The sequence below is a fragment of the Chaetodon trifascialis genome, chromosome 1, assembly GCF_039877785.1.
Source record: "Chaetodon trifascialis isolate fChaTrf1 chromosome 1, fChaTrf1.hap1, whole genome shotgun sequence".
NCBI classification, from domain to species: Eukaryota; Metazoa; Chordata; class Actinopteri; order Chaetodontiformes; family Chaetodontidae; genus Chaetodon; species Chaetodon trifascialis.
In genome coordinates, this window is record NC_092056.1 from 14078365 (window position 1) to 14101921 (window position 23557).

At 42.3% G+C, this 23557-nt stretch overlaps 1 protein-coding gene across 2 annotated transcripts in view; it reads right to left on the minus strand.

The window, feature by feature from the left end:
• Positions 1 to 1299: 1299 nt before the first annotated feature.
• sbf2 (SET binding factor 2) overlaps positions 1300 to 23557 on the minus strand; it is an 89417-nt gene continuing 67159 nt past the window's right edge. The window contains exons 22-42 of one of the 2 annotated variants that reach the window (XM_070984476.1): positions 21805 to 22000; positions 21154 to 21281; positions 19949 to 20124; positions 19666 to 19799; positions 19382 to 19583; positions 18732 to 18928; positions 18333 to 18473; positions 17114 to 17197; positions 14618 to 14692; positions 13341 to 13519; positions 12336 to 12512; positions 11736 to 11837; positions 8325 to 8510; positions 7149 to 7275; positions 6733 to 6860; positions 5264 to 5488; positions 5066 to 5173; positions 4761 to 4951; positions 3631 to 3718; positions 3409 to 3540; positions 1300 to 2649 (exon numbers count right to left, since the gene is read on the minus strand). In XM_070984476.1, the coding sequence (XP_070840577.1) occupies positions 2551 to 2649; positions 3409 to 3540; positions 3631 to 3718; positions 4761 to 4951; positions 5066 to 5173; positions 5264 to 5488; positions 6733 to 6860; positions 7149 to 7275; positions 8325 to 8510; positions 11736 to 11837; positions 12336 to 12512; positions 13341 to 13519; positions 14618 to 14692; positions 17114 to 17197; positions 18333 to 18473; positions 18732 to 18928; positions 19382 to 19583; positions 19666 to 19799; positions 19949 to 20124; positions 21154 to 21281; positions 21805 to 22000 (3075 nt within the window). In that variant the 3' untranslated portion in view covers positions 1300 to 2550. The remainder of the gene's footprint in view (positions 2650 to 3408; positions 3541 to 3630; positions 3719 to 4760; positions 4952 to 5065; positions 5174 to 5263; positions 5489 to 6732; positions 6861 to 7148; positions 7276 to 8324; positions 8511 to 11735; positions 11838 to 12335; positions 12513 to 13340; positions 13520 to 14617; positions 14693 to 17113; positions 17198 to 18332; positions 18474 to 18731; positions 18929 to 19381; positions 19584 to 19665; positions 19800 to 19948; positions 20125 to 21153; positions 21282 to 21804; positions 22001 to 23557) is intronic. The other variant, XM_070984557.1, reaches the window with a different exon arrangement.

Consider the following 23557-nt stretch of genomic DNA (forward strand, 5'->3'; position numbering starts at 1 on the left):
TGAGGCTGATGGGAATGTCATTTGTTTTGCTGGTGTTGATGGTGCTAGATGAAACATTATGGTCAGCTCCCTAACTGTCCTCTATTAGCTATCTAGCCAAAACATTATCATGTGCCAATATAAACCCCAGATATTCCTGCGATTAACTATATTCATCATGACAGATGGTTGGAAAACAAGTGCACAGCGTAAGCTTAAAGTCACAGCTTTTTAACAGCTACACCAGACGGATGGAAGAAGGACTGAAAACGTGCACCACAGAGAAAAATTTTATTTGAATTTAATGAACATGTTGAGTGCAGGAAACTGGAAATCAGGTCCAATGGCGGGACTGTCAATCAGCCAGTTTAGGAGATAGATGGTGAGTCACAACTAAGAAGATGTGAACAGATCAATACTTTTGATCCAGATCCAGGCCACCCAGTCTGCAGTTAGTCATATGAATAAGTTGGAATGGATGGGATGGATTTTGGTCCAGGTGTTGGGTGTAATGCTGGAGGGGGATTCCTACAACTTGGCAATACAGTTTGTAGTTTATTGTGTTTCCATTTTATGTAACTTCATGCTTCAACTCCTCTTTATTTCAGAGGGAAATATTGTACTTTTTACTCATCTAAATGTATCTGGAAGCTGTATGTTTGTCCTACAAATCATACTGTGTCATCAGTCTTAAAATATGATGCATCATTATCAATTATCGTAATAAGTAGTGTAGTTCCATTTCAATCAGCTAAGACATTAAAACCCTCATGCCCTATTTTTCTTTCCAAACATGTGTTGTTAACATGATTTGGATGGTTTGATGAATTTATCCCACAATCCCTCCTGTTTGCTTTGATCCGTATCTGTCAGGATATGAAAGTCAGACTCTTGAAACTTTTGAATTTATTATTATTACTGCAAAACAATTATGCAACTTTGGCAAAACATGAATGCAGACTTGATGTTCACTATGATTAAAGTTTCAAGAGTCTCCTTATAGATTCTTCTCCTGTATGTAAATGAATGGAAATCATTGAATGCCTAGAATGAATAACAAAAATTACTATTATTTCTAAAACGCAGTGGAGGTCATGGACAATAATGCGTGCTCCTATAATGCATCAGTAATAACTGCAATAATACACTCTTTCATCAAGTACTTTTACTTCTCACACTTAAATACATTTAATAATTAAACGTCGGGGTATTTTACACTGTGGCATTCCTACTTTAACTAAAGAATCTGAATTGATCGATTGTGCTGTCAGCAGCAAAACCTTTTGGTGTTCGCTCAGTAAAACAAGAGCACGAGCTATGGAGTTTCAAGTATGTTTGGTTTATTTTCAAAAAATTAGTGTCACCACAAAACATGGTACAAAGATACAGTAAAAACAAACAAACAAAAAGCCTCTGACATCTTTGAATAGTTTCATTTGTTTCTTTTTTAGTTTGCACAAAGGGAACAGATGAGACGAGGATCTCTGAACACGTCCTGTATGATATATTCATCTATTTCTTTTAAGCCCTTAAAAGACACAGAGCCTGCCTGGACAGTTTGAACCGCAAACAAGAGTCTCCATTTCATTTTCAGAGCAATGATTCATCACAAGCAGGGAGCAGGCCACTCAGGTTTTTGCACCAGCAACGACACTTAAAAGAAAGGACTTGTTGGTCACATTAGAATTAAGGTTAAAAAGTATGTTCAGTACATAGAGTATATAAAATGAAATGTCACACAGGTATTTACAGAAAAAAAACATGAAGCCACCACACTTACAGTTACACTTTTAATAAAAAAAAATAATTTACATTACATGAGACAAGTGTGTTATACAGAAGTCAATAAACATTCAACAAAAAATAGAGAAAACATCACTTATTTAAATAGAAAAAATGTCAGGTTTTGAACTCACTGTGCAAATTCTTCTCATTTAAACTGTCTCGAGGAAACGTCGTATGTACATAGTAATGCCTTTAGCCTCGCCGTCTGCATCTGTTAGAAAATCTATATTTGATATTGAGTGCATACTTTAGAGCTAAGTGCAAACAAATTGCTTTGTCATGTTGTGCATTAAAATCTCTGAGTTTTTGGCGGTTCACACGGTTCTTTAAGCAGCAATAACCTTTTCCTCGTAGTAAAATATCTAATAGAAATTCTTTAATAGGCTATTTTTTTTTATTAAGATTAATATTGAACCCACAGTTTGAATGGCCAGTGATATTGCTTTGATCTATTTACAGCTTAAGTAGGATAACATTTCCTTGGTAGTGCAGTCCCCTAGAACATCAGCTTATCTTCACTTCATCCCTGTTGGAGGCACAGAGGAGGCAGCTGACAGCAGAGACGAATGTGTTCGACAGCCCGACCAACTGCTAAGTAACAGGCAGAGAGGTGGATGGACGGCACTCATCCTCCACTACCAGGCACTTTGTTCACTGTGGTCCCAGAATTTAAGACATCGGAGAGCTGGGTCGAGCGCTCGTTGCGTCTCTGCTCTCAGCCACCTAACGCCACCTCTAACGTTCCCGATGTTGATGTCAGTATTCAGAGGCTCGGCGGCTCACAGCTCAGGCGTCAGAGATGCAGTTCTGGATCTTGTCCATCCACAGCTGAGCGCTGGGTGCGTCTGAGGCGCAGAAGTTGTAGACTCGCTTGCTGGTCTTCAGCTAGAAAGGATGTCGGAGGGTTAAATGAGGGCTAAAGGGGTGGAACAGACACGAATGTGCAACTAAATAAGACAACAGACCACTTTGCTGTCCTCCACACTGACAGAAAGCTTCATCTCTAATATCTGGATGCATCAGGTCTATCCATCAGTATCTGTCACTGCTTTCAGGATGTTTTGAAATCAAGTGTGGCCCACTGTAATGTCACACACTGGTTTGTGCACTACCACTCTGAAGCCTTGAATCTGGCATTATGGCCGTCGCCATCTTATTTTCTCAGAGCCAGAAGTGTATTGAAGAAAACTTGAAACTAGCAATTGAGACCATAAACTCGTTTGGAAAATGAGGCAATGAACCCAGTGAGAAGTCATTTTCAGACTTCTTTTTGCAACCAGTGGAGTCGTCCCCTGCTGGCCACTAGGAGGAATGCAGGTTTAAGGCATTTCCACATTGGCTTCACTGTCCACACCTGGAAGCTCCATCCATTATTCATACAGTCTATGTTTTAAACAGAAGCTGTTAGCAGAACACATCTTAACAACACTGGACATGTGGCTGCAGAGGAACAGACGCACTTCTTTGGGGAGGCCTGTTTCACCAGATTTCCAACATGTAAGCTTTGACGATTTTTCAGACGATTTTTCTCTCATTTTGACACATTTCACAAATCAAAACTAATTCAGCACTTTCAACCATCCATGAGCACGTCAGAACCCTGCAGGAACAACAGTCGTTTGTGTGAAACACGGATGTACTCACGTCAAAGAAAGCCTTTTCACTGATGTGTTTGGGAGCTCCGATGGTCGGGGCAGCGATCACCACAGATTCCACCTCCGCCAGGTCGATGTGGCCTCTGCAGTTTGTGTCCTCCCCGGTGTCGTAGTATCTCAGCTGTGAAGACATGAGCGTTAAACCTGCAGTCTGTCGCTCAGGTGATGGTTTTAGTGTTTCTTAAACATGAACGTAGGGCAACTTTCTCACCTGGTGTTTTGTAATGTCCAATACAAACCAGCGAGGTTTCCACCCTTTCAGCAGTGCTCCACGTTTATACAGGATCCCCTCGTAAGACCTGAAGAGTGAGAGTGCATTTTAGTGGGAGATGCTGCCCAGCATGCCCCTCAGAGCAAAATTAGCTGGTTAGTTAGTGTTGTCTGGCTATCAAAAGCAAAATTAACTGAGGCTGACAACCCTAATTTACACTGGATGTTATGTCTCTGTACTTCTTGGGTTGCACAAGCTTGAACCATATTTGCAACTCTTGTTATTGTTTTTAATGTAAGTCATATGGAGCTCATCTGTTGCATAGAAGCAAAGCCCGACTGCTGTTTCTCCATATGTACAAACTGCAGCACTGTTTGTACATTGTGTTCTCATTGTGTAAAGAGGCCAAAACTGAGTCGATTTCTTCTTCTTTCAAGGGTCACTGGTCCAGATTTCTACTCTCATATTTCCTTTCTCAAAGCTGTGGAACTCATTTGCACGTAAAATACCATGTGTAAATGATCAGCCTCAACCCGTCAGCAACCTGTCAAGACGCTTCAACGCAGACATGACAAAAAAAGAGCAAAATATCTAAGTTAGCAGCAAAAATGATATTGCTGCATTGCAGGAGAGTGAAGCTGTGAAGCTTGCAAACAGGACATTTAGACGATTATATGATTTATGGACAATATCTCATGCAAACATAATGGAATACAGCGACAATGTCGGTGCACACAGTGCACAGTTGGGAGTTTCAAAATATTTAATGAATGCTAAGTGTTTCTGACCCACTTCATCTGTTAAAACTTTTGTCTGTCAAAACACTATCTGCAATGTCGAGGACAAGGTAAAAAAACGTATTCACATAAGAAGAGATTTTAATCATTGTCCAACTTGGAAGAAAAATATCCAGATATTAGAGCCAAGAGACTGTACTTTAACCTCGCAGTAATTGTAAAATTACACACCCAGAGTTTAACAGAGTACAGACGATCCTCACAAACATGACACACGGCATACCACGGCACTGACTCATCTTCCAAAACTGGACCAGCCACTCGGCAGCAGCTTTCAGTGAATCAAGTGTGGACTTCTTATTTGTTCCGGCAATCAGGAAGTTCACGACCCACCTGTTCTCCTCGCTCTTGGGGGTGAACTGATTGTAAAGTGTTGCAGCGCGGCGGTTGATCCCGTTGGCCGTGGTGGTGCTGCGGTCTTCGGCCAGCGTGCTGTCTGGCAGGTGCAGCATGGAGCGCCGCTGGAAGGCCTGCAGGCTGGACGTGGGAATGAGGCCTGAGAGCGACAGCGACTGTTTCCGGAGCTGCAAACATACGTACGAGTGGGGAAAAAAATGGACACAAAAGAGCCGTGTTACACAGTTGAACAACCTGCTTGAGAACTGAAATGTATGAAATGTCACCATTATTCGACGCACATTTCCTTCCTGCGCGAGGTCTTCCTGAACGCTGATTCTGACTCTCTCCAGAGTTGTCTGCCATTTCTCAGGGGCCTGGTTCAGCTCTCCCTCCAGCTTCTCGATGTCCTGCAGCCAAGAAAGATGACAACTGTGACACATGATTTAAAAACAAAAAAAAAAAAGATCAGATCAAAGTTTTGGTGACAAATGTCTTACCGTGAGGAGCTTGGTGATGGCATCAGGCTGGGCGCGACTCACGCTGCTGTAACACGGCCACACAATCCGTCTCTTACTGTTGGAGATGGTGTCCGCCTCCTCCGAGCTGTCCGACCTCACAGCCATCATCCTCCAGTCATAACACGGCCCCGTGGACAGAGTCTCGTCCGTAAAGAAGTCCCATTTCTTCAAACTGGGGATGCTGATGGAAGGCTTCAGGATCACCTATAAAACGTTTGAATGAGAATCCATCCTGTAAAAACTACTGTGGAAAAAGTGTGTTTCCAACAAGCTTAATCTACAGTGTGAGCTTGCTGTTAATGTGGCTGACTGCACATGATGCCTCAAAATCAAGAAACAAGCTCCTCTCATTCATTTGCACTGTGATCCCTGAGACATGAGAGGAAATGTTAGAAATCATCAATATAAAGCAAACCAGGCTGAAATCATTAACGGGAAACTTCTCTGTCAGGAAACTGGAAGAACATGGAGGCATTCCGAAATGATCAGACAACAAACTAACTGCAATCATATGATGAACAGCTCCAGAGACTAAACGCGATCTCGTGAGTTTGATTTCTTCAGCTCTGGTTCGGTCATATGGTCCATAAAATGCCCTTTAGCTCTTTACGTAACAAGAAAATTTCATTCTAAACAGCGGTAAGCCTGTGAAATCCGAACTCCTCCATCTGAAATCAGCTCAGATCTGGTCAGGTAAATAATCTTGAGTGCATGAAACACCGTCGGCTTCTCAGGTTTTCGTCATCTGCTGGCAAATGTCATCTGCTGTAACTTATTAATAATAACAATAATAATATACTGCTTAATTAGCGTGACGAAGGGCAAAACAAACCTTATGTGTTCACTCTTAAAGCTGCGCAACCTTGAAACAAAACTTTAATTTTTTCAATATTTCAAAAAGAAAAATTGACTCTCACTGGATCAGATCAATTCTAGACACCTAGTCAACACTCTGGTCGCCTGTCAGTGGCGCCATATCCCCTTTGCCCTCTTTAGCTGCTATAACTTCCGGGGAAACATGGGAAAAGTCAGTGGAGGAAGTCAGCGAACGTGGCTAAACTTACCACGAATAAAACTTTAACACATCACTTCAGCTGTGAACATTTCTGCCTGAGTCATGTCAGGGAGATTCTCATCAGCAGTGGTGGTTATTTAACAATAAACACAACGACTCCAATAACCCTGTGCTCCTTCACGAAGTCATCAAACTATGTCTTCAAGTTTTCATCATTTTGACTGAGAGACCACTAGCAACGGAAATTATATACTGTGCATTTGAGTTGATCAGAGCTCATTTTTAGTTTGAAACAGCACAAGAAAAGAGCAGCAGGCAAAGATGAGTTGGAGCAGACTCATCAGCGGGGGAGCTGCACGAATCAGCTGTCAGCTGTCGGACGCATGTGGACCTCTGGTACATGAAGGACAGACAGGTGGACAGAAACACTCACGTCACTCTCTGAGGGGTTGTACAGATAGTTGAAGAAGATGGGACTCCTCCTGTGCATCCTGTTGATGCATTCCCAGATACAGATGCCTCTGCGAGCTTGCTTATCACCTTTATCCTCAAACAACAACCCTGTGAAAAAATGCAGAGGAGACGCTGCTGAGCACATGGGACAATCATTTGTTTTAGCTGATGTGTTGCATTATGGGGTATAAAAGAAGGTTTTGGCAGGCTAGGTGGGCTCATCAGAGACCTGCACTCATTTCACAGTGCTAATTTTGGTGCAGTAATCATTGACAAAACATGTCTGGTTGCATGAAAGTGACATAGAGCCAACTGTGATGCAGCATTTCCTCAGTATAAAAAGGGATCAAATTAAAAAACAATCCCCCTTTGGTGTGAATTGTAAAGGACACTGACCATGTTCCAAGCGCTCATAGTCTGAGTCCAACAGGAAGTTCTTGAAGCGGTTAGAGATGTGATGATAGGCCAGGAACTTCAGATAATACTGATTAAACTCAAACTCCAGGGGATGTTGCTCCAAAATCTGCAAAGACATGAAAAGATGGATAAAGACAGTTAGAGGCGGACGGGGAGGAAGAGACAGAGAGAGAAGGTCAGAGTGTGGGAGACAGCTGGATCGTGTCCTCGTGCTGTGGCTTCAATTCACTCTGGTGCATAAATGACCAATTAGAAACAGGAAAGAACCTCTCCTGTCCTCGCGGGGGCAAAGGTCAGTGATATCATCACCGCCAGACACAATCTAGACTGAGCCAGCAGGACTGCAGCTCCATTGTTCCCATCCAGTGGTGTGAGGTGGCCAACGGCAGAGAAGTGTTGAATATTTGAGGCCACCTGGGTCTATTGGCAAAAACAACAGCTGTTTTGGAGATGAGGCACTTCTATTTTCAGCTCTTGTCCGAATCCCCTCTCCCCCCCGTTAATAGCTCTCCAGATCCCAGGACCCCCGCCAAACTGTCTTAGCGCCAAGCCTACAGTTTCAAAAGACAAATGCAGAAACTATGTGTTGATGTAAGTGTATGGGAGTGGTTCTGTGCGACCCCAGGAGACGCACAACAACCCACGATACTCTCTGCCGTTAACATTTAAGAGCGGACACAGTTCTCTGAAACTCAAGTGTACGAGCTTCATTCATGACTCCACTCCCCCCCCCCACCCAAAGCCTTCCAAGATACTCTCAATCCCCAAAACTGCAATTTCCACAGGCAGCTCCAAACACGCACTGAAATGTGATGGGATGCTGAAACACGCGAGCACAGGCAGCTCTACGCTGATCATTGGGTTCACAGACCATCTGGGCAGCAGCCTCCCTGCACGCTCCCTGGTGCAATACACTGTCGAAATTACACATCCAGTCTTAGGAACTGCAAAACTAAACCAAATGTACAAATAATGTGACAGCTGAATTTCTCACCTTCTTCACCCTTTCGCCTTTACGCTTTTGAGGAATGTGCTGAGCTGAATCGTGTTAAGTCACGGAGGGAAAGAGGAGAGAAGTCACATAAGGAAGGGCAGAGATGCCTGATTTTACAGAGCGCCTGTAGCAGCGAGGATCGCTGAGGGTGAAAGCCTCACCTGATGCACACAGTCCAGGAACTGCAGGAAGATGGGTGTGAAGCCGCTGCCCTGGCTGCTGGGACTCAGGTTGCTCCGCTGGCTGAACTTGTGGCCAAATGACAGCCACTCTTTCTCCAGCAGCACCTGAAAGCCCTCCAGAGTCCGGTAGAAAGGATCGCTCAGCAGCTGCACCAAAGACACCACCTGCAGAGAGGAGTAAGGAAGTAAGTAAGGAAGTGGTTGTACATGAATTCCAAACTTAATAAACTAACCCTACATAAATCTAACCCCAGAAAAAGGTATTAATAAATGCTTTGTAATGACTAATAAAGAGCTAATATGCATGCTAATAAGCAACTTGTTAATGGTGAACATGTGCGCGTCAATATAAAGTTTGACCAAAACATAAACTCTGATGGACAAACTAACCGACACTGACTACATTTGCACGCACACACATTAGTTTCCACTATCATTCCAAATATTCCAAATCGTATATGGGTCGTGTAAACAGCATATTCCAATGTCCAATTTCCGAATTAGGCCTTAACCTGAATGTAGCTTTTTCTGATTAAGACTTTCTTCGTACATGTACACAGCACACTCAGAATCTGCGTCTCAGTTGTGGATTTTACCACAGTACAAACACACGGCCTCTTGCCTGTTTACGGTCAGCTTATGTGCATTGCCTCACAAACAGTTTGCGAGGCTGAGGTAGAGATGTTTGCACATGAAACTCACATTTCTGGTTGGAAGGAGAAACACACTTTAAAACATTATGAGAGACTCGGATATCAACAGGTTTTTGGATATGGGCAAACACTGCAACAACGACTTTTTCAAGAAGGCGGTTGAACAAATGAAAGAGAGAGGCTGTGCACATTAATCCAAATATGGGCTGCATGTAAAGGGGAATATTGGTTGAATATCCATTTTCATTATGAATATCCATGTAAATGGATTAGTAAGAACATTTTGTGCACATAAATGTAGTCACATCTTTGGCATTCCTGTTCTGTTTCTAGTTACTTAGAGTATCTGCTAACATAAATACTGATACAACTATATCTGTAATAAGCTAATTTCATCTAAAACATTGGCCTGCTTAGTGGAAAATCACTTGATGAACCATCATCAGTGTGGCTGAGACCTACTGAATGTGATGCTTCTCATTATGTTAAATACACATGGCTGGATCATCTTACCGCTAAAGGACGAGGAGACTGGCAGCTGTTTCACCACCACCGTGCAGACGATTTCAGTTTGTCATGCACGATTATCATTAAGCTCACGTTTTTTGCTTTGCATCCCCTCAAAAGCTTAACTATGTAATGACGACCCGTCTTCCGACAGCACGACATTAAGCTGATCATCTGCTGTCAATTACATTTATATAACATTGTAGCAAAAGTCTTCCGGCACACTTGAGCTCACTCTACAAAACACCAGTTGAGAACCACTTGTCTACACATGCAGTGCGCTTGGCCTGCTTCCCTGCCCGTGTCTCCTCCAACACAACTAATGAGCCCTGACGCATGTGGAATGAGCGAGAAAAACAGTTCATGGCTTCCCTGTGGGGGTTTAAAAGAACATCCCGCCCTGAGTGGTACAGAAAGCCCCCTGCAACCCCGGCACTGATATAAGACCCTAAGATTACTTTGAGACTACAGCGGACTGAGGCGTGGATTTAAGAGAGGAGCAAAGCATGAGAGAGGAGAGCGGAGGCAGAGACTGAGGATGAGAAGGAGAAACAGAAAACAGGGTTTAGAGAGACAGTTCAGCATCATGTTTGCTGGGTGTCTATGGACTGTGGACAGAGGCAGGAGAGCCAAAGCATATGGAGCCCATTTGTCTGTGCGGGCTGAGCGGGACCTGGCGTGATGGAGCCGGTGGCCCGTGGAGAGAGATGCTCCAGGCCCAACACGTGCCTGGCATGAGGGATCCACAAAGCGCACTTTTAAACAGCAGCCCAGAGCTTTACAAAGCCCGTAAACACATTTGAAGGACACGCGCTTGCAACACAAGCATGTGCACTTAAAACAGGTCAACATGGAAAATATGAGCTCAGAGAGCAAACATGCGATGCGATGCTGAGTGCACAAACGGATGAACACTGTCAATTGATCAGGATCGAAACTGACACTTTGTTTACATGCCTCAAAATCAAAACCATGAACGTCCGTGATTGAAATCAGCGCAAGTCTGTGACGCGAGGCTTCAAGACTTCAGACCTTTTCGTTATCTTGCTCTGCGTCATCGGGTCGCCAGTGGCAGTGCTGATTGCAAGATGGGCAGGAAAAGCAGGTGTGCAATATTTCTGATCCCCACATGGGCCGTTCAGAAGTGCAGGACACCGAAAAATGTTGCTGTCAACCTCTAAAAACTATTACAAGTCACTTGTTTCTGCTTTCAGTCTCAATATGTGACACTTACTGAGAATGAAGGGTGATGGGGCAGCTCTCTTCAGTTACACCAAACAGTTTGTTTAAGCACACTTATAAGTGAAGAATAGTTTATCTGAGGTACTCTCTCGTACAGCTGCACCTGGATCCGTTTAATGTTTGTTTGAATCTTTTATTAATTTGTTTGTTTCTTTTCATCTTTATTGGGCTTTATATTTGTTGGTTGGATGGTGGAATTGTTCTTGTGTGCTGTTTTCATATCAAACACAAACTGTTAAAAGTTCCTCATAATGAGAACAAGTGTTTTATGAGGAGTCAACTGTTTTGATTCAATTATCTAACAACTATAGCTCGCACTCTCAGGCAAGTTATGCTTTCTTTAAAATGCTGCGCAGGTTGTAAGCAGATTTTCAAAAATGTTGGCAAAACAGTGCAAATCAGTGCATCAAATACACTGAAGAGCACAGAACAGAATCACAGAATTAACTGAGTGCCAGCAGCTCCAGCACATCATAGCATTTCACTGCCGCTTCCCACTTAAAGAATTCATGTCTTTTGATCCAAGTGTTCCCTGTGGTGTTTTTTTATCAACTGCTATGACTATAAAGAGGGGAGTGAAATGTAACAAGGACCCCCAGCTGGACCAGTTACACACACTTAACAACCTTCTTCTTATTATTTCGTTTATGGGCTTTCAGGTTCAGTGGAGGCATGACTAGAATGATTTGTCGACTCTGGTCTCCATCAGCATTTACTGTACCAATTTATCTTTTTGTATTATGCCAGATTTCCCACTTCCACTAAGCGTAAAACCTTAAGTACTTCCTAACATTTCTTTTTGTCTTTATCTCCTGTATTTCCCCTTTTTTTTGAAACACACATTATCAAAATAAGCAGAAAAACAGGTTGAGTTTTCCTCTCTTTTCTCTTTTTTACTCTGCTCTTGTTATTGTGCTCATCCTTTTCTTCACACTGGTCTGTCTTGCTTGTGCATTCATTTGCGTGGGTATTTGTGCATTTTTCTCACTTGTGTGGTAATGTCCCAGCCATCCTCTAGGCTGAGCAGAACAGATGAGCCGCTGTCCAGAAGCTCCACCAGAATCAGTGCCAGCTGCAGGATCTTGTGAAGCTGTGGGAGATCAACATATGTGCATGTGAAGACACGCGTGTATACACACACACACACACACACACACACACACACACACACACACACACACACACACACACACACACACACACACACACACACACAATTAATCCTCTCTGCTCATACATTACTATCTTTGGTCTACTGCTTGATTACTTGCTGAGTGCTGCTTGCTGCCTATGAAGCGTTTCCCACAGATAATACTATTCGACAGTTTATGATATATTCAATGTAAGAACAAAGGCTGCAGGGGGTCAATCAGATAACCAGCATGATAAGAGTTCTGCTGTTATCCCTTTGATGCGAATCTGTTTCCCTTGGGAAAATGGCTTCAGAGTGGATTTATTCATTATGTGAATCTGAGACACAGGATGAGCAGTAAGAGATGACTGCTGGGTCGTTCTCACACAAAATTTAGAGTCTGATGCTGAGATCCTTGTAAAATACAAAAACAGCGTTGTTTGTGTGTTTGGTCACCTGCAGGATCCATTCAGAGTCCTCCAAGACTTTGAGGAAGGAGTCCTCCGAGTCGGACGAGGTGGCACTGGGAGCGCAGGCTCTCAGGAGCTTTTTAAAAGAGGCCTTCACCTGCCGTGTGTCTGCAAAGTCCACTGGCACCAGTTCACAGTTCAGAGAGGAGTCCACTCTGAGGCCCTGTCAACACAGGCAGAGCAGCGTGAGCAGCTGTGTCATGATGTTCTTCACCTCCACCTCAATGGTTATTGTCTTCTTGTATAATCACTGATTTACAAGCCTGTCTTAAATCACTAACGCTGTTTAACTTTTCAGGTGAGGGAGCACTGCTCCAGTCTGGCTACTTTACAGTGTGTTTTCATTGCAATAGGTAACTTGAGTTATTACATATCCCTTTATCTATAAGTCTACATTAAACTCCAGCTACAGGTAAAATGTATTATCAGATGTGGAAGTGCATGCGTGCATTATTTGGAACAAGAGATCTTTCACAAATTCCGGCTTTCTCTTAGTTGTTTTAACTATTGAAGTATTCCATAACACTCAAATTATCCCACAACAGACACCATCCATTACATTAAACAACTAAAAATCCCACTAACCTTTCAATCTAGATAAGAATGTGCACTTGTAAAATGAATATACACTCTGTGGCCACTTTATACAAATGCACAATCTATTGCAATTCACTACAACAGCTCTGCCATAAATCTGACTTTTACAAAGTTTCCAATGTTCAGTTTTTGTTCTCATTGTCTGAAATGTGTAAATTAAATTAAGGTGGCATCTGAATATGATGCAGTCCAGAACACTGCTACTATGACTCCAAAGCTAAAACATATAACTGCATTAACACCTCTGTGACATTGTCAAGAAAAACTGAACATCATTTGTATTTGATTGCAGTAGATTGTCCAGGTGTGCCTAATAAAGTGGCCTCTGAGTGCATATTTTCAGCAATTCCTAACAAAATGTCCTCTCAGAGAGCAGCTTTCTTTTCATTCTCACCCTTAAATGGGACTTTTCTCCGAAGACGTAGAGGGCAGCTTGCTGTTTCAAGAGCTGTGCCTGTAGACTGTTGCTACCTGCAGGGGGTGCCAGATCCTTCCCTGCTAGTCTGGCACCCACGTCTCCTGTCGCCGGGTGATGGCTGAGTCTGCTGCTGGAGCGCAGGCTAGCCCACATGCCTGCAAACACACAGATACAAACAAAAGTCACACACAGCCAGTACGAATGCCACTGATGTATACACACTGTCAAACAAAGTAAGACTGAATGATGAACAACACATGACATGCGGACTAGGTTTACATGCACAGCAGTACAACAGAGATTATGTAAAGACCTTCATTCTTTCGGTCCACCAACAAAGAAGTCTGCAAATCGGGTGTGTTGAGATATTAGAAGCAGGAGTTGTTGGAATTTCTTAGCAAGTCAACAAGTCTAGAAGCCATTTCCCTGAAAACCAGCATGCGATATCCTCCAAACAGCATGAATCACTATCAGGAAGGACATGATTTTTCACAGTGATCACTTTCAAGTTGTTTTCAGTTGCATTTGTATGGCTGTCATCCTGCTAATAATGTCAGCTTCTGCAACCAGGGCAGTTATACAAGAGCTGTCGACCTCACTGCATTCAATTCAGACAGATCTTAAAATCCTTGTGGGTCATAAGTTGAGTTTATATTGGAAGTTTGAAAGCTGTTGGTAGCACTTTCACAGATTGCTACACCTGATCACAAGATTAACACAAGTCCTGTTTAGACCTGATGTCACTCAGACATAAACAGGCAACCAAAACACGAGTCATCACGCACACAACATGAGAGCATTTCTATGCTTTTTCTCGGATATTAACTGAATCCTATTCCCTTCAAGTCACATTTACAGAGTAACACCACAGGATCAGAGGGGCCTTATTTTGTGTGATGCATGAATTGTCTGCCAAGACTTCCTTCCCTCCTCAGTCTGGACCCAGCTCTTAACAGACCACAGTCACCTCTGACGAGCCAACACATTAACAATGAAAGAGGCCACATTAGAGCATCCGCTTTGGTTTGTGAAAAACCACAGCTCCCAGAACAGCACCCAGAAAGTCAGTGGAGATTAGTACTATGTCTAACAGGGTCTTTGTAAGGGGTTTGCAGCACGGGTCAGTTTGGTATGTGACCTGGTTAGTGAGTAGGTTAGAGAGAGGAAAAAGGATGAGGTTTCAGAGGATGCGATAGAAAGAAATGAAGCACTTTAAGAGGACTGGCGGGGGCAAAGAGACAGTTTGACTATACCTTGATGTTGGATTCTCTCCTTACTGGCAGGTTTTTGGTTTGAGTGAGTGAATAGTTTATCTCTGTACTCAAGCACTGGTTTATACAGGAAGTGAGAAGAGAGAAGATGAGAGCAGGGAGAGGGGTATGAAAAATCATGTCAACATCAAATGGATATCACCACCTGCCTGTTCAACCATTTGAATGCAGAAACAGTCATGCAATGAAGAGTCACAGGGTCAAAGATTGGACTGATCCACATAATGTGACAGTGAAAAATGTCTGTTATGACTCATGGAGTGAAGACAAAGAACCAGATTTACAGAGTCTTTTGTGCCAGTTCATCAGAAAGTGACACATTCTGCTCCAGAAACATGTGAAGTCTGTATCAAACAGGTGCACCAGACTGGAGCCAGTTTTACTTATTCGTTCTCTCCTTAGGTGGACACATGATAGCAGAGGTTCACCATGTATTTCACTAGTTTCGCAGCAAATGAGATTCACACAAGCCACGAGCAGGGATGTGGTGGAAAATTCAAATGTGATTAAATTTCAGACAGAGTGAGCACAACACTGAACTATGTATTTGGAGAGGTACACTGCATTAAAGGATCTTTATATTAAGGTACACATAGTCACCTTTAACTAGTTGCTTATTATCATGTGTATTTGTAGCATATTGGCTCTTTATTAGTCATTATAAAATACTTAATAATGCCTTATTCTGCATTTTCTATGACTACGAGGACATTAACTAAAAGTTTTCCCTCAATAACCTGCTAATTAATGCTCAATGATAGTAAGGAAGTTGAATGCCAATCTTAATAACCTAAGCCTGAATAACCCTAATACCCAGAATAAGGCATTAATAAGTTCTTCATAGTGACCAATAAATACTCAATATGCTACAATATGCATGCTTCACAACTGGTGGTATATCAAGGTGTGTACCTTCATATAAAGTGTGACTGACACATCTTATTAGCTCAATGCATCTCTTTTTAATTTTAAAAATATTTGTTTAATGTTTAACTGAGTTATTAATGTGATTCACAATTACTGTATAATTTTATGAGCAATTGACAGTATTTCTTAGATAGAGATGAACTGCTGCCACTGGATAAAATAAATGTTTTGGAATGAAGATCAACAACATCACATATTTTCTAACATTGGTAATCTCACATCACATCATTTGTGCCACTTTCTGAGGAAATCTGGCCCAAAATTTAACTCCTGGTTCCAAGGAAGTGAAGAATGTATCAGTGATAGTCCTGCACTCTAAACCTAGCGATTAGTACTGGACTGTGTTGCAGTTACGTGAATAAAAAGGGAAAGAAGCTCCAAATAATCAGAAGCAATGTGTCATCCTTTTCAGTTTGCAGTCAGTTTAAGAAATCCTTTCACCTTTGACCTTCATCTGACACAGTGACTAACATCTCACACATGCACACATGACACCAAGCACATAATCAGGAGACAAAACGCTCAGTACTGATGGTGGAGTACACATTCCAGTTTACACAGTCATGATGATGTGTCAACTTAAAGGTACATTACGTTTTTACCGGTGATATTACATTTACAGTAATGCTGATTACAGGAACACTACAGGTCACAATGAAAAAACATGCATGTGGCAACATGTTTCGGAGAGATGAACCTTCACACAATTAACAGACATAACAAAGTGTAGAATGTGCACAAGTGCAGCTACAGGCCACAGATCCTCGCACAGACGTTTGACTTATGATTGTCATGTGTCCAATGGTCGCATTTAAAAGTATTTATCTTACTAACTAAACTAAATTTCCCCAGTGTGGGATCAATTAAGTCCTATCTCTTATCTCTTAGTTGTATTGTAATATTTTTTACAGTTCTTGTTCTGTATGTCCATGATATCAAAACTTTCACGAATACAGGGTTTATGTTTGCTCACATTCAGGTTTTATTCATGGTATTATAAAAACAAAAATTACACACTGCATCAGTTATTTTTGAATAGATATCAACAAAACTAATATCCCTATTAACATTAGTAATTTACTTTAACATGAGGTATTGTTGGCCGTAGACAGTGATATCATAAAATATAATCTGACAGAAAAACAAATTCTGCCCTCCAGGACGCCTGTAATTTAGTTGCATACTTTCCTCTTCTGAATGTGTGTTATTTTAGCGTTTTATCAGGTTGTGATGACACATTCACCCATATTTCCAAAATGTGAGAGAATGTGTTTCATAACAAGAGAAAAATGGGAGAATATGTGACGCTGGTGGAAAAAAGAGGGGGCAGCAAATCTGGAAAACCAAGAGCGCCTCCATACACTATCAAAATGATCCAATATCTGAGAGAAATGTGTGCATCCCCTTTGTAACCTTCCCCTTCAGTGAGTAGATGATGATAAAACCCTCATAGCTACCATCTTACAAATGACAGTTGTGGTGTTTAATTTTTCACCTGACCGCAGGAGGACACATGACGTGCTGAGTAGAAAACAAGACGACAACACTCACCTCCTCTGGTAAAGCTGTTTGAGAATGGGATGTCTAAATGGACAGGTGCCATCTTTGGTATCCTGGACGTCCTCCTGTCACTGCCTGATGACAAAACATCCACACAACACACAGGATGTTACAAGTGTCAGATAAGGACACAGGCTCAGGAAAGTATTGCTTTCCAACAGAGTTCAGAGCAAATCATAAAAAATACAACAAATATGCACTCCCCACATCTACAGACAAAGTATTGCAAAGCCTCTCGGCTCTGTTTAAACAGTTATATCCAATTTTCCCATTCTGACCGCAGCACTTTAAACACAAGATCCATGCTTCACCAGAGTGTGTGTGTGCATGCATGTGAGCATCCTGGACACAGCATCAGTCCAGTAAATGTCTGTGTTGCTCGGCATGTTCAGGATACAGACAGGAGGGGGTGAAGTCAGAGGAGATGGATGAGCTTTGCAGTGACCCCAGGTTGTCCTGTGATTCTTACGTAACCTCTTATTGTACAAATTTCCTTCCAAATGTTGCCAAATATCAGATACAGTACTTCTCCCACACAGTCCCACTTTCCCCTTCACACTCACACTCACACACTCACACTCTCTCTCTCTCACACACACACACACACACACACACACACACACACACACACACACACACACACACACACACAAAGATAAGTAGGTGAAAAATAACCGCTGACTCAAAAAACACAAAGGGGAAGACGAATGATTGCCTGACGGCAGAGTGAATACAGAGTTCGAGAAAACAAAAATAATTCTCAAGACTGCAAATCTGCAGTTTTTCTCTTTATCAGAAGAAATGAACTCTACGTGGCCTCTTGTCTCTTGCAAACAAACTGTTTTCCCACGGCAGAGCCAAAACCATCGCAAACTGAATTCAGGTCAGTTAGGAGCACAGGTGACGTAGCTTTGGTTTATGGGAACTCAACGCCCAGAGTCAAGCCTTGCAGGTACTTCTTAACGACCTCCTGCAGACTAATCCAATCCAACAGTTAAATTGAAATTATATTAAGTATGGTTATGGGTTACACTGTATTCATGTCATGTAGATATTAATGTATTGATACAAATACTGCATTTTTGACATATATGACTTGCTGATAACTTCACCAACAAACAATCAGCTAAATCAGCTCATCTGATGAGAGCTGATGCAATAAATCCACCAATGTTTGCTTTGTTACTATCCAGAAGAAAGCTGGATGTACCTGGTGAGAGGCCAATGAGGGAGCGGTTGGACAGGGTGTTGTTTCCGTTCATTTTGAAGTAGATGGGGATGGAGTTCAGGATGGCTTGCAGGTACTTCTCTTGTTCAAGACTACTGGATGAATCTGAAGATGAGGCCGGAGCTACAGACAGAACACAGCACTTAATTTAGACACAAAATAATGACCATCTTTTAAAAATCAGTTTGACTTACAGGGCACATGTTTCATAGGAAAACCATCAACATGTTTTTTTCTTAAATTTGAGTTTTTTGAGACAAAGCTGTAGAAGTCGTAGTAACCATGTCAGTGGTTTGGTCTTTACATAATGGATCTTTTTCAAATAGAGAGAACAGCGGTGCAGCTGTAAAACACAAACTCCAAGCTGCTGTGAATGCACACCTGTTGAGGAGGGGTTCTGCGACTTGAACAGTCCCACCACGCTCTTGCCGTGGAAGCCTCCTGAGCGGAGCAGCACTGCCTTAGTGCGAGGATGTTTCCAACACACAACGGGCAGACGGTTGTGTCTGTAGCAGCGGGCCACTTTGTGTAAACTGCTGTCCTGCACGGCCTGAGGAACCACCAACAGCCCTGGGTAACTGATGGAGTGAGACAACAGACCTCTCAAAAATACACGTATTAAGAAAAAAATGTCTGCCATTAATAAGACACTGAAAGTTATTTGTTCATACACTTGTAGCAAGACACAAGAGTTGCAGCTGAATAAATGGCCTCTTATCGAATTTATAGCTAAGGTCTCCTTGGGATTTACTGTATTACACGAAGCATGTGTGTTTTTTGCACAACAGAATGAATCTCAATTGACTTGTCTCAACTGATAAGTCAGACTTCTGTCTGACAGGTAAAGGAGGACTCCCTACTAGCCTTTTGAGATACTGAAGCTTACAAAGTTTCCGGCAGGGCTACAAATCCTGGAAATTAATATCCTCAGTGCTGCTGTGCTGCGATTAGTGGAATCAGTATGGATCAGCAGGTTTCTAGACAACACTGCCACTGAAGACATCTGGGTATCCAGCCTGTGAGGTGTGTACCTGCGGCAGAGAGAGTAGAGCCTGTTCACGGCGGTGATCCTGAACTGCTCGCCTGACTTGGAGCGAGACGAGCTGGCGGTGATGGTGCCCAGGCCCAGACGCTGGTAGTCGCGGAAGCAGGACTGCTCCACCAGCTGCTCCATGGTGGACTTCTCTGAGGCTCGCAAGGTGCTGCTGGGTGGTGGCTCACCATCGTCTGATACTGAAACACACAATGAAAGGAGAATTACGCTTTTAATTCTCTTACATTTCTCCTTAGTTTGTTCTCATGTCATTTCTCTCACTTGAAATGTCATCATCTTCATGCCAGGTCATTCTGCTGCCTCTGTCGTTCTTCTTCAGTGTGGTCTGGCTACCACGGCCCATGGTGATCTTTCCAGCCCTCTTTGCTCCCTTGACGATAGTTTTGGACAGTGTTCTGTGAGGAGCACAAGGCAAACAGCAGCATAATTTACTGAATGCAGTTTCAGCATCAAAACAGAGGGAGTACTCAAAATTTCCAGAGGAGAAACAAACTGCAACAGCGGGTCAGTCCAGATCTTGGTGCTGTAAAGCTTCACCACAAACCTGAAGCCAGTGTTCCTCTCTTTGCTCTTTGGAAGGATGAGCTGAGGTGCTGTTTGGCCTGCGGCAAATGCAAAGGAGCTGAAGATGGACTGTGGATAGCGGATCCTCTGGAGGTGCTTCCTGAAGATCTCCACCATCTCTGAGCTCACTTCCTCATCAAAAGCCACCTTTATCAACTGTAAAAGATATTATTCAAACTGATCATTTAACGACACAAGCAAGTGGGTCAGAACTGTCTGTCTATTGCTGCAAATATTCCTCTCTGTTTTACCCCCAAACATTTGCTAAAGTCCTCCACGCAGACACATTTAGGCAGCTGGTTTGCCCAATAACTGCATAAAATAATGATGAAACAATAATTGCGCTCTTAGGAATTAAAGCAATGTTATGTTACAACAGAAATGATAATAAAATAAATCAGAACATTTCTAACATTACTAATAATATTAGTGCAACCTAATCTGTATCTGCAACTGTGCAGAAATACTAGGTTTAAGCAGAATGAAAAAAAAAAAAAAAAAGTTTGTGCAGTGTCAAATGATTTAGGATTCAAATGATATAAATGAATCCTCAAACTATTTGGTGCAGCTCAACAGCTTCCATATCTAAATGATAGGTAAAACAGCCCATGCATGGTTTCCACAACACACACCCACACACACGTTCCAGTGAGGAAGCACAGCAAAACTTAAGAGATGTCCACTCAGGCCAAATGACCTACACTCCAACAACATGGACACTTTCATCATCTGTGTTAGTAAAAAGATAGGAATGAACCATAAAAACTTTTACAGCAGTACATCTAAAGACCAAAAACACATGCTTGGCTGAAAATTGCTTTTCTCTTTGATTCTAAGAATCAAGCTCATATTATGAAACACAAGACAGTGGGGTTTCTAAACGCCGCGCCACACACATTTTTAATTGTAATTTCATGTGTTACTGCTTATGTGTATTAGTTTGTGAATCCTCTGACAGCATTACGTTAATAAAGTGAATTTAATATCATATAATACCACAGACGATGCTACATGGCACATCATCAATGCGATGAGCTGCTCAAGCTACAAGGTTTTTTTTTCCCCCTCGATCTCATTACTGTGTGTTTTCAAATTAACAAAAACAAACCGTCCATCCATCCATTTAACATCTTTGGTGGCCAGTGTCCATACTGGACGAACATGAGAGTGTGTTTCAGCGTTTACCTGAAATGATGCAGAGCGGAGCTGCAGGCCTTCCTGCATGTTCTGCTGCAGCTGATTCTGGATGCTGATCTTCTTCTCTTTGGTCAGCGTGGACACTGGGAAGGCTCTGATCACTGCCTGCTCCCCCACTGGACACATAACAGAAACAAAGATCAGTGTCACAATACTGAGAACATGGGTGCAGCATCTTACTGACATGACACACTGGACCACCTGCTAACTGGGGACATGTCGGTTCATGTTGTGCCTTTACCCCTAGATTATGAGGGTGGTCCACCTACTAATCACTTCATTGGTTTCAAAAGATCTTTACAGTGATGAAAAGCACGGTTTACCAGCATAAAGTCTCCTGCTTTTTTAAGTCATGATGAGAAGGCACTGTTAACTTGTTATTCAAGAGACTAGAAAAATAATGTTTTACTTGTTTTCAGCAGTAAAAGATGTGATAGTTTAAATACATGAGACTGAATTATTAGTTTAACATTTTATTTCTACCAACTGATGACATGACAGCACTGCTGTCCAGGGAAGATATGGCATTTTATGTAAAATGAGCATACTTATTGCACACACAATGAAAATTAGTCAACAAATATAAGAGGCATTTTTCCTTGAGACTTAAAAGCTGGTGTTGCTGTGTTCAGTATTTACCCAGTGGATCATGGGGGATGCCTTTGAAAATGATCCGGTATGTTGTGAGAAAGAGGGCACCCTCTGCTGGAAGGATGTGTGGCCCCCCCAACAGGCCCCCCGTGGCTTCCTCCCTGCCGTCAGGATCTAGAAGCACCCGCAACCCCTCTGACACCAACTCCTCTCCAGGAAGCAGTGCCGGGCGCAGAATCTTAGGCTGATGGGGAACATAACATGATATAATATGACCTCACAGACAGATGCAAAAACTGTAGCCGTCTATGAACAGGCCTGAGCTGTGCCAGATACTCAAAATGAGGGACTCAGAAAAAAAACACCTCACCTCAGTCAATCAGGTTTTTAAAAACATCATAATCTCAAATCACAGCACCACATGACCTCATTGGGACATATTTTAGCTTCACATGCACATCATCACGTCATCAAAAACACACATCTTGCAAGCAAATACAAAGCATTTGATAGCACTTTGAAACAAATTCATACTCTGTGCAGAGACCAATTTCAAGCCTCCAACTGAAACTCACAATCTGTTTTTCAAGTAAAAACTGTTCTGTTTATCTAATTCATTGAACTCACTGTTTTTCACTTTGTTTCTTAAACTTAAACATACAAACACTGACTGAAATGATGCATTTGTACTTGTGGAATAAGCCACATACATGTGAAAGAAATAACAACGGAAGACAACTATAATGCATTAAATGTTTCATCCAAAGTGCAGCATAACTATGTTTTACCTTTATTCTACCAATTTCAATAAGTTTAACATGAAAACCGAGAGTAAGGAAAGGTAGTAGAATAAGTCTAATAGTAGCACTTTGCTTGTAAGTATTGTGAGCAGTCATGTTGAACTGTTGAGTTTCAGTTCATATCTTGTACATGCAGCATTTCAGTCCTCGTATTTTGTGTGGGTTTAGAAGCAGCTTCCGTTAAACCCTCAAAGAAGAAGTTAATGGCCTTTCTTAAGAAAGAAGAACAGGAAACTTAGCTTGACGCATGTGCCTTATATAACATGCACCAGGGTGTAGCCCACATTTCTGTGTTTTCTGAACGGAACTGACTATTTACTATCTCCCAAAAACCATCACCATGAGAGCAAAGTTTTCTACTGTATGAACTGTAACTAACAACAGTCAAGTCTGCACCCTGTGTAGCCTCGGCTCCTTCTGGCCTCCAAAGCCAGCAGAGAAACACTCAGTTGTTCCACTGTCACAAATATGAACGAGTAGGGACATTAGATCATTCACAGCATTTCCCATTAAGGCCACAGCCAACCTGGGGGAGTTGAGATCCGGCCAGGAGACAATAAGACGTTCTTGAATCTGTCCTTGAATGGACGACAAGACCAAGAAGAGAGAGTCCCTCTGCACCTCATTACTGCTGCGAGCTCAGCTTCTTATTTGAGCTGCACCTTAAATGCATTCATTGTTTTTCTACTTGATGTTATTGCTACCATTACTACTACTATTCTGACTTGTCATGAATCCAGAGTCAGTATTGTTTACACACGTTTTAGTATTTCTTGGCATGCTGCTTGCAGCTAGCAGTCCAGGGTGGAAGCTTTGTCCAACATATAAACGTGTGAGAAGTTAGCCACAAAGTACAGCAGACAATCTGCCCAGACTGCTCACCATGTTCTCCAGGTTTCTCCCGTGGCAGTGCTGGCAAGGTGTTTGGCTGTGTGTATGAGCGTGTGCAAGAGCATGAGTGCAAGAGGAATTACCTAGAGGAATTACAAAGAGCTGGCAGA